Source organism: Myotis brandtii, unplaced genomic scaffold (assembly GCF_000412655.1).
Source record: "Myotis brandtii unplaced genomic scaffold, ASM41265v1 scaffold1, whole genome shotgun sequence".
Taxonomy (NCBI): domain Eukaryota; kingdom Metazoa; phylum Chordata; class Mammalia; order Chiroptera; family Vespertilionidae; genus Myotis; species Myotis brandtii.
The window spans coordinates 2,538,515-2,549,992 of record NW_005353324.1 but is presented as its reverse complement, the minus strand read 5'-3'; the positions used below and the strand labels follow the sequence as shown (position 1 = coordinate 2,549,992).

Genomic DNA, 11,478 nt, shown 5'->3' with positions numbered 1-11,478 from the left:
TGATGACACCAAAGTCTGTGCCTGTTCTGTGGGCATGTTTTTAAGGTATTTTCAGAGGCCTAGTAACCAGAAATCTACACAGGTACACAATTCCTAGGATGGCATGTCAACCCTGCACTTTGCCATAAAAGTTGGTATTTGTAATTAATGGTTTTGTTTTTAGGTCAAAGAGATATTAAATAAATAATTGTATCAGCAAAAAACAAAGAACAGGGATATATTATTCTCCTGGATGTCTCAGCTGACTCCTTGAACTCCATGTCTCCTGGAGATACCCACCAATGTTGCAAGTGGGAGCAGAAAACTTCACATTTGCCCCAATGGCTAAAATCCTACCAATAGTAATATCCCCTCTCTCTCTCTCTCTCTCTCTCTCTCTCTCTCTCTCTCTCTCTCTCAAGATTTAGAGAAGCAAATTTGTTATGCTCTTGGCTGACCAATGAACAAGCGTCCTATAGTCATTTTGAGTGCCAGCCTTCTAGTTATGCAGAAATATAAATATTAAATCAAGAATGTTAGACTCATTGAGTTCTGGGACTATAGATCCATGTAATCTATTGGATTAGACCATTAATTTTTTTAAAACATTTTTTTATTGATTTTTAGAGACAGGAATGGAGAGGGAGAGGGAGAAAGAAACATCAATGAGAGAAACATCAACATTGATCAACTGCCTCCTGCATGTCCCCCTCCCCCACTTCCGGGGATCAAACCCACAACCTGGGCATGTGCCTGACCAGGAATTGAACCAGCTCAACCACTGAGCAACACCGGCCAGGTTAGACCATCAATTTTTAACTTCCCCATCTCGATTACTCTGTGGGAGGCAGATGCTAGACCCCAGCACCTATGACACAGTAATATAGGGGACATTGTTGACTGTCATCTCTTCTTCTCCCTAAAAAAACCTGATATTGTTTAGGATCTACCAAATGACTAGGGGAAAGTGACCCTGTCCTCAAATCTAGGGGTGGGTCCTGATTAATCTAAGCCAGGCTGTCTCCATCTTGACACTCAACATTTGGGGCTGGATAATTCTTTGTGTGGAGGTGTCTTATGCATTATAAGATGTGAGTCACATCTCTTCCAGTAGCACCCCCGATTCCAATCGAAACAACCACAATTGTCTCTAGATATTGTCAGATGTCTCCTGAGAGGCAAAATCACCCCAGTTGAGAATCACAGTGTAACCAGCCATGATAATCCCATTCTTCTTTCTAGATAACTGTGTTAGAATGGGTATATGACAATTTGGCCAATAAGATCCAGGGGGAAAGAAGGCTGTTGAGGAGTTTTAGAAAATGTTTTTTCCTTATAAAGGAGAGACCCAGGAGGAGACAATTCCTTTTCCTTTCCCTGGATCTTGTAGTTTGTGGATGAAATCTAGACACATTGCAGCCATCTCACTGTCAGCATGAACATGAAGCTGACTCAGGAGCAAGGCAGGGCCAGGAGATTCTTAGGAAAGAAGGGCTAGAGCCCTGACTCACCTAGCCTGCAGCCTGGCCCACCCCCAGGAAGCTTTCTATTTGAAACAACAAATATCTTTATCGCTGGAGCTGGAGTGTTCTGCTCCTTGCACCTGAAACCATCTGAACTGAAGTCATCAGGACAGAGTGGCACAGAGAGACAAGGCCCTCAGTCATTTCTGCTAGGACAAGTGCCTTCTTTATCATAAATACCGTAACACATTTCCCATCATTGAAGTATTGAAGTGACAGGCGGTTAGGAAGTTTAGTTGGGTTTTTGGCAAGTTCATAAAAACAGCCCCTGCTGTTGGAGAGGGGAGGGAGGAGGCCACTACAAAGATAAGGACCAGATGCTGCTGAGTCAGGAACAGGAAAAAAAAAAAAAATCAGACACATGCAAGGGGATTAAGCCGAGGTGCTTAGCCTGAGGAAGAGTCAGATTTAGACGCTAAGACTGACACAGGTTAAGCCCCAAGATTGAAGCCAAAACACCCAGAGTCATGCTACAGCTGCGATTTTTACCATTGGATGCACATTAGAGTCACCAGGGAGCTTTAACAAATACTGACTCCTAGGTCACACTGATGTAATCGGACTGGAGTGTACCCTGGGCATCATCTTTTTTTAACTTTAAATTTTTGGTGGCTTCAGGTGTCTAACCCTATGTCCTTTCCAATCTATTGTGTTGTCTTTACATGAGTAGGTGCTTTTCTTCATTTTATTTCAGTTTTGTGTGTGACTAAATGATACTTGCACCTGGTAAAAAAAGACTATATGACCAAGTCTCTTCCCCATGCCTGACTCCCAGTCACCCAGTTCCTCTACCTAGAGGAAAGTTTATGACTATACACAAGTATATGCTTGTTTTATCTTCAGTTTCTTTTTATACACTAATGATGACTGTATATGCATACTCTTCAATATCTTGTGTTTTTGACTGAACTGTATCTGGCAGATCCTTCCATACTAATATTTACAGAGCTTTAAAAAAATATGCAGCCAAGTTATTCCATTGTATGGATGTGCTTTCCCCTACTTAACCAGTCCCCAAATGATAGGATTTAGGTTGGTCCCAGCCTTGCTATGGCAAACAACGCCCTAGTGAATAATCTGACACAGCATATGCAGGTATACCGGTGAGAAAAATGGGATCTCAGGGTCAACAGGCAGGTGTACTTGTAACTGATGGAGTGTGTCTAATTGATCTCATGGAGGCCGTGTTCTCCCATCAACAACGTGTTGGGGGAGAGAGTATTTCTTTCCCACAGGTAAGGTAAGGTGTATTTTTATTATTATTATTATTATTTGATTTTTGCCAAGCTGCTGAGTCAAACATGGTATATTTAAAATGTTCATTTTTACTATTCTGAGTGATGTTAATCATCTTTTCATACATCAAACAGCTATTTGTTCTTTTCCTGTGAACTTTCTGTATCCTTTACCAAAAGGGTTCTTGATTTCTCTTTCTTATTAATTTGAAGCTCTTTATCTAGTAGGAAAATGAGCCTTTTGTATCTGATATATGTTTTTGTCTAGGTTGTCTTTTGACTTTGATTAAAAGAAACTTTTGTATGGGTCATTTATGACATTTGCGTTTTTAGTCTTTCTTAGCAAATGAACAAAGTTTTTTTCATGGTTTGCAGAATTTTGGGGGATAGTCTTCTTTACTTTTTTGTATGTTAGAATCAGCCTTTTTTTAATGCATTATTTTTAGTTGGATTGCATTTGCAATTTAAAGACGTACCTAAGAGGAAATGAAATTCAGTGAAACACTGTTAAGCCTCCTTACTTAAGTCATCCGAGTTCCTTGTACCTTTAAATTCCTAGACATTTTGTCTTTTTGTTCACTATTGTAATAGAAGAAATCAAATTTCTTGATTCTTTATATGGCATCAGGATTTGTAAAAGCTCCCCAGCTGATTCTAATGCAGTAGATATGTAAGGGCAGGACGGCGCGATGCAGGGAAGGCATTAGCTGTAGTCCAGGAAGCTGTATTTTGTCACTGGTAGTTTAGAATTGCCAGACCATGGTGCTAATACAAAACCAGACCAACTGGAGGTTTTATTATTGTTTCTAAGTTCTCTATAGTAAGGCACTCCTTACAGCCTGTATACCCAAGGTCCATTGCCCCCACCCCTTGGCACACCACTCTTTCAAAGAACAGCCAAGGGTGAGAACCACTGTCTTGGAGTCTTTTCTGTCCCCACCCCTCATATCAATCATTTATCCTGTCTTGTTTGGGCCATCTCTCTCTCTCTCTCTCTTTAGAATATATTTTATTGATTTTTTACAGAGAGGAAGGGAGAAGGATAGAGTTAGAAACATTGATGAGAGAAACATCGATCAGCTGCCTCCTGCACACTCCCTACTGGGTACATGCCCTTGACCGGAATCGAACCCGGGACCCTTGAGTCCGCAGGTCGACGCTCTATCCACTGAGCCAAGCAGGTTAGGACGTGTTTGGGACATCTCTTACTTTTCTCACTTCTTTCACTTCTCTGTCCTTCTGCCATAATCCTAGTAGAGACCTTCGGCATCCTTCCCTAGGACTTGGTCTCAGTCCCCACCAAACTGTCCTCCACGTTGCATCCAGTCCAGGCGCCTGTCTTTGAGTGCCGATGGGATTCTGCTACCTTTCTTTTGGCTGTGCCTTCCCTGCCAACTTGCCTAACCTTCCTCCTGAAATCATCTCTCTAGACAAGCGCACCACAGGCCATTGGCAACAAACCAATCTCTCCCATGTTCTTGAGGTTCTGCATTTGCTGGTCCTGACAGCTGACATTTTCTTTAACGACCGAGTTCTTTTGCATAGAAGACTTGATAGCATGAATGTTGCATTTAGGAAACTGGCAGTCAGGGTCTACTACGTACCAGGCTCTGAACTAGAGGCTTTGCCTATTCCATCTCATGATTTCCACTTTGCAGAAGAGGAAATGGGGGCTCAGGAAGGCCCAAGACCACACAGTGTTCCCATGCCAGCCTCAGCATGCCACTATGCTCTTCTCAAGCAAACGGTTTGGGGGATACATGTCCCCGTGGCCATCAGAGTGACAGGTTGAGACATGATAGCCCTCAATATTTGGAATGGCATTGGAGGGGGCCTCCTGGCAATATTTCACAGTGGCCTTTTCCTCATTTACTGTGACACCAACTACATCATTTAGCCTATTGACCACTTCCTCCCTAATATACCTCCCATTGAGAACAGATGTGCTATATATTTTAATATTTTTGATATATTTTGGAATTTTAAGAAGCCAGTTTGTCTAAGGGCACTTTAAATTTTCTGATGCAGCATATTCAGTGACTACTGGGTGTGGCAACTAACTGTAAGATGTCAGTATGGAAGCAAATACCGTAAAGAAGGAGGTGCTGTCCTGGCTGGTATGGCTCAGTTGGTTGGGTGTCGACCTATGAACCAGGAGGTCACAGTTCGATTCCCGGTCAGGGCATATGCCCGAGTTGCAGGCTTGATCCCCAGTGTGGGGCATGCAGGAGGCAACCATTCAATGATTCTCTCTCATCATTGATGTTTATCTCTCTCTCCCTCTCCCTTCCTATCTGAAATCAATAAAAATATATTTGTCAAAGTTAGCTGTGGCATGTCCTGGCTCCTAGTTTAAAATCCTGAGCCCAGTATCAGTAGTGTGGGCAGAGATGCCTGAGCCCAGTGGCCATAGCACTAGCATTTCCACTAGTGGAGTTCAATGGTACGACTTGGATATCATTCTTTTTAAAAAAATATATATTTTACTGATTTTTTACAGAGAGGAAGGGAGAGGGATAGAGAGTTAGAAACATCGATGAGAGAGCATCGATCAGCTGCCTCCTGCACACCCCCTACTGGGGATGTGCCTGCAACCAAGGCACATGCCCTTGACCGGAATCGAACCTGGGACCCTTCAGTCCCCAGGCCGACGCTCTATCCAGTGAGCCAAACCAGCTAGGGCTGGATATCATTCTTGAATGGCTATCCTCTGAGTCTGATTCTCTGGCTCTCTTGAAGATCCTGAAAGGCACTAAATATTCTTCTGTACACTCCCTTTTTGCTTAAACTAGCTTGAGTGGGTTCTGTTTTCACATGTGACTGATATGAGGTTGTTGTATATCCCATGGTTTCCACTTTTTTATTTAAACTGCTTTTCAATGCCTTTCTTTCCCAATCTTCCAAATTCATACATTATAATTGAACCATGCAGGTCATTAGGACCCAATATTAAAGACAACATGATGCGAGGAGTCCTATGTATTTACACTTAGGGCAGGCCCACCCTCAGTCGTTCAGTCCCTACATAATTCCACACGTAAAGGACGCTGCAAACTTGATAAATCCTAATTTAAAAAAGGAATATATGGCAGATGATGGTCCTTTAGTAAAGAAACATCTTCCTGGACAGCTTTCTGAAGCCTAATCACCGGGCTCAGGTCAGTCCTATGTGAGGCCAGACCCAGGCTGGCATTTGTATGAATCAGACCACCCTTGGCTGGGGCTCGTCTTTTCCTCCTCCCAAACTCCATCACCTATAAAGAAACACACACATTTGGCTCTCGATGATAGGCTTTTCCATTCCGTAATCGTTGTTTTATGTATGGATTTTATACCTCTGATTAAAGAGATAATCCTTGAGGGGCAAGAACCTCATCTTGTGTTTCTTTTGCATTTCTCACAGCACTGAGCAGACTGTCTAAACATTGTAAGAGCTTGTTTAATGAATATTTGCTGATTGATTTCTCTCTTGGGGCTATGGAATCTAAATTACATGGATGTCTCATCACTCTTCAATGAGAGAGAGAGAGATCTGAGAATCAATAAATAATAAACTCCAAGCATGAAGTTTAGAGCCAGAAAAGTTAAAGACACAAGTTTCAGCCTTGTGTGAGTAATCCACTTTAGTTTGTCATGTATAAATTGAGGTTGAAATAAACCTATTCCAACCACCTCCCAGGATTGGGAGCATTGTAAGAGATAATATGCACTTAAAGTATATTGTGATTATTATCTGGTCCACATAAAATAGGACCAGAGAGGGAAGTGGAGAAGACAATCAAAATTAGTGTGTGGAGAAGGGATCATAGCTGATATGACTCATTGGGTTTGGTCCCACCGGCCTGGGGCCAGCGGGTTTTGTAGCACAGGCCTGCCTATTGGGTTAGGGAGTAGGAATCCTCTTCATCCACCTCTCCTAACCACAGCCATCAATTCCACCTCAGACTTTAAAATATCTAAACCCACGCCCTAGCTGGTTTGTCTCAGTGGTTAGAGCGTCCGCCTGTGGACTGAAAGGTCCTGGGTTCGATTCCAGTCAAGAGCACATGCCCGGGTTGCGGGCTTGATCCCCAGTAGGGGCCATGCAGGAGGCAGCCCATCAATGATTCTCTTTCATCATTTATGTTTCTATCTCTCTCTCCCTCTCCCTTCCTCTCTGAAACCAATAAAAATCTATTTAAAAAAATATCTAAACCCATACCTCATCTCCTGTCCCACCCTCCCCTTGGTTCAGGCCCTGATCCTCTCCCACGGCTTCGGCTGCTTTCTGCCTCTGTCTGGTCTTTGACCCTCCACGCTCCCTCCCCCTCTCCCTCATCCACATGGAGGCAGTTACTGCTCTGAAAAATCAAAGCTGATCACTCCTCTAAGCTCTGTTGCATATCTAGATCTATATATCCATAGTGTTTCTATATCTAAAGGGGGAAGCCCAGTTATGAGGCTCTTGTAATCAAGTGAGAGATGTTGGATGTGTGAACTAGGGTAGACGAAGAGGTGGGAAAAGATTTGAGGAATAATATGTAAAACTATAAACTCTCTCTCTCTCTCTCTGTCTCTCTGTATTGTTAAACTGTGAAACATATTAAGATTTCTTACATTAATTTATCCAACAAATATTTATTGCAAGCCTATCATGTGACAAGCACCATTCTAGGCACTGCAGATATGAGAGGACAACATAATGGATCCTGTCCTCTTGTAGCTCACAGTCCAGTGAGAAGAAAAGCAATATACAGAGAATCAATAGGAAATCAATCGGGGCCATGTGATAGTGACTTGGGGAACTACTTGAGATAAACTGGTCATGGGAAAGTCCGCTGAGGAGGTGACACTTAAGCTAAACCTCAGTGAGGAGGGAGAGTTGGCTGCACACTGAGTTGGAGAATAATATTCCAGACAGAGAAAAAGGAAGAGTAAAGGTCCTTGGGTTAGAAAGAGTTTGGTATTTCTGAGGAACGCATGCCAATGTGAGCCAAGCAGAGTCCTGGGAAAGATGCAATACAAGATAGAGTGGAGAGGGAGGCAGGAGCAATGTCTATATAGACTTAGTGGTCCTTGTCAGAGATTTGAATTTTTGTCTAAGATTGGAAGCCATTAAAAGTGGCTTTGAGCCAGAGAGAGATGTAGAGTGGTATATATATATAGTAAACAGGTCACGTTGGCTTCTCAGTGAAGGAGAGCAGATAGGGGTCAGAGTAGAGATAGGCATGAATAGATGTAAGGGGCAAGGTAGGATGGTGTGGTATTGGCTCTGGCTGAGTTGTTGGTGGCTTGACTAGGACGTGTCCAAGGACATGGAGAAAAGTGGTCAATTACAGGCTCTATTTTATGGGTCAAAATGACTGCTTGCTGATGGAATGACTAGATATGAGGGTGAATGCCAGGAAGGAACAAGGATGGCTTAGGGTGGATGGTGATGCCATTTGCTGAGACAACTGGGAAAATAGTTTTGGGAAGAAAGGTTGAGTTCATCTTTGGACCTGCTAAGTGTGAGATATGCCAGTCACTTCGGTGGACATGACACATGGTAGCTGGAGAAATATGTCTGGAGCTCTGGGAGAGGTCTTCACGGTGAAATTACAGGTGTGAGTCATCAGCGTGTAGATGATATAACAGTCATGGGGCTGGGAGGAAATACCAGGGGAGAATGTAACTAGATCAGAGAAGAGGGAGGAGGACAGCCCTCCTCACTAGTAGAAAAAAAACGAGGGCTGAGTTGCCAGGAGACTGAGGTTAGAGGGAAAGCAGGAGGGCGGGGCTTCCCAGGCTCCAATAGAGGAAGGTGTGTCCAGATGGAGATTGCAGTCAGCTGTGCCTGACATCCCCAGAGGTGTAGTAAGACAAAGGCAGAAAGGTAACGAGAACCCAGGACCTGGTAACCTGTAGGTCACTGTGGTGACTATGACAAAAGCAGTTTGGGACCCCAGGCTGACTGGAGTGCAGAGAAGGAGGGGTGAGCATGTGTAGCTGGCAGGGGTACCCAGCTTTCAGGACGTTTTGCCGAGAGGCTGGATCATGGGTGCTTTTGCTTTTCCTGTTGGTATATTCTTATTTCCCAACAGCGACCATTTATTACTTGTTTAATAGGTACTTTGCAGATGGCACTTCACTGTTTATGAGAAAAGGATGAATTTCTAGTAGAATATGGCAGACCCTCATCTTCCTCCCTTCACTGTGACCTCCCCAACCGCAGGCTTGCTATTCTCCACAAGCACCAATCTCTTGTCGGCTGCAGTCATTATTTCACACCAGCTTCCACAGTGTATATAAATTTGGAGTCTGGTGCTAGGCATCCGTGGTGGCTGTGGTTCCCATTCCTCTTAGCACCCATAAGCCACCCCACCGCACCCCACCCCACCCCACACATGTCCAGGATCATTTGGCTACCCATTTGCCACCCACCCAGTTTCACCCACGCATCAGTCCCCCAGCTGCAGAAAAAGCTCATTTCCTCCTGCCTTCTACTTTCCTGACTGGTAGAGTGGCAGGATGGGGTAATCGGGAAAAGAATAGGGCCTCCAAGTCAGAAGCACACGGGTTCCTTCCTCCACCTGCCACTTAGTATCAGTGTGCCCCTAGGCAAGTAAGTCTATCTCCCAAGGGCCCTGTGCCTCAGTTTCCTCACCTGTAAACGAGGTTAGTAAAAGCCACATCCTGCCAGTTTTGCGATGCCTGGAATAAAGGAAGCAGCAGCTGCGGTGGCTCATTTTGCATCAGCGTGGCGAGGATGGTTGAGCCACAATAGGTGAGAACCCAGATGCTTCAGAAAGGTGACCTGCCAGTGGGGCCCCTCACATGACTGGGAGATGCCAGACTGTATCTCTCTCCTCTTATAGGGCGTGTGCTGGTCGGGTGACCCGTCTTTCCAGTCGCCTCACACACCAGGTCTGTGATCACGCGCCCCCCACCCATAGTTGAGCCTGACCTGGAGGCGGCTCATGCGCCTTTCCTGCCCAGCTTCTTGCCACGGACCACACGTCGCATCCCGGCCTCCGGCCCCGCCCCCGCCCCCAGGCGCGCCCCTCTGGCTTGTAGGCTCGGGTGTCTGAGCGGCCGCGCCCACGGGCTCTGCGCGCTAATTGGCTGAGCGGAGGCAGCGGGCGGTCCGGGGCGCACACACCCTCCCCGCGCAGCCAATGGGCGTGTACGCGTCATTGACTGGGCGGCCCGGGAGCCGGCAGCCCCTCAATAAGCCACATTGTTGCACGAAACTCTAGCGCTGGACTCCCGGGCCGCCGCTAGCAACGCCGAGTCACCAAGCCCAGAAGATCTGCGGGCGAGAGCAGTGCGCGCGTGAGCGGGAGAGGTCCGATCCCCCCCGCGGAACCGGGTTGAGATTCTTCCCAAGTTGAGCCCTAGGGAGCCCGTGGCTGAAGTTAGCGCCTTGACAGCGGGGCAGCCCGACACGTCGCCGGGAGTGATTTTTTTGGGAGCCTCCTAGCAGTTGTGACTCCCCAAACCTGATCCTAGAGACCGGAGACCCTTCCGCCGGCGGGCCGTCGCTGTTAGCCTTCTTTGCGGGCCGCTCGGATTCGCCGCTCCCGGTCCCACCGAAGCTGTCTGACCGCGCCGCCCTCCTTCCCCACAAGCGCTCCAGTCTTGGTTTCCCATCTCGGCGCCGTCGGGCCGTGGCAAAATGATCGCCTCGCATCTGCTCGCTTACTTCTTCACGGAGCTCAACCATGACCAAGTGCAGAAGGTGAGTAAGCGCGGGCGGGGGTGGCTGGCTCGCCTCCGGCAAAGTTGTGTGGTCCCCCGCCCGCTCTCCCGGGTCCCCGCCGAAACTCTCCTTCACCTTGCGGGGCCACTCTTCTCCCCCATTCGGGGCGGAGGACGTGGGAACTGTCTCGGCGCCCGGGAAACTCCTGGGCATCAGGAGCCACGTCCGCTAGCCGCGCTCCCTCCCCACCGCTCTGCGCGCGCTCGCGCTTTTCTTCTCTTTTTTTTTCTGGAGGGGCGGGTCACTTGGTCAGGAGTCGTAGATTGATGGGCCCACGTGGGAAGAGCCCCTCTTTAGCTGCCTGAATTCCGGCGAGAGCACGTGGGGAGAATCGTGGCTTGGAGAGCAGGCTCCGCCGCCTCGCGGGGCTGGCGGGACGCTCCCGCGCTAAAGGGCCGCGTTTTGGGGAAGTGGGGTTTCCTTAGGACTTCCACAAGGCCCTGCAGAGGTGGGCTTTGGGGAGAGACTGACCCGGGAGAGAGATGGGAAAGAGAGGGGGGACCCCCCCCCGCCGCGCCCCCTCCCCGGAACTGAGGTGCCCGGAACTGAGGCTCCGCGTGGGGCGTACATCACCTCCCCCAAGCTGCCTCGGAACCGCCCCGCCTTGGGCCCCCAGGGCCCGCCTCCAAATGGGGGGCGGACTTGGGATGTTACTTTTGGTACTTCTGTAAGTTTCTCGGAGAGGACCGACTGCCCCCTCGCCCATCTCCCTGAGATGTTTGTGGTTCCGAAAATCAGCTTTTTCCTGACCTTGGCCCTGACCTGTCTGCCCACTTCGCTCTCAGCGGCCCCCTCCTCCCCCTGCCCCCACCGGAGTCCTATCGGCGGCGCGGTCATTTACATAAGAAAGAGCCTCTGCCCTGGCCGGGAGCCTAGCTCCGCGTGCCTCCGGGTCTGGGTTGGGGGTGGGGCTGGGCTGGGCCCGAGCCGCTCTCACTCTGGGTTGAATAGTTTCTCAAATGCTCTGGATTTCAGGATCGGCTCTCCTGGCCTTGGGCTTTAGCCAGATTTGAGAAGAGGG

At 47.6% G+C, this 11,478-nt stretch overlaps 1 protein-coding gene across 1 annotated transcript in view; it reads left to right on the top strand.

Moving 5' to 3' along the window:
• The first annotated feature begins 9,910 nt into the window (after positions 1 to 9,910).
• HK2 (hexokinase 2) overlaps positions 9,911 to 11,478 on the top strand; it is a 64,865-nt gene continuing 63,297 nt past the window's right edge. Inside the window, exon 1 of the mRNA XM_005853119.2 lies at positions 9,911 to 10,436. Within this exon, the coding sequence (XP_005853181.1) occupies positions 10,374 to 10,436 (63 nt within the window). The 5' untranslated portion in view covers positions 9,911 to 10,373. The remainder of the gene's footprint in view (positions 10,437 to 11,478) is intronic.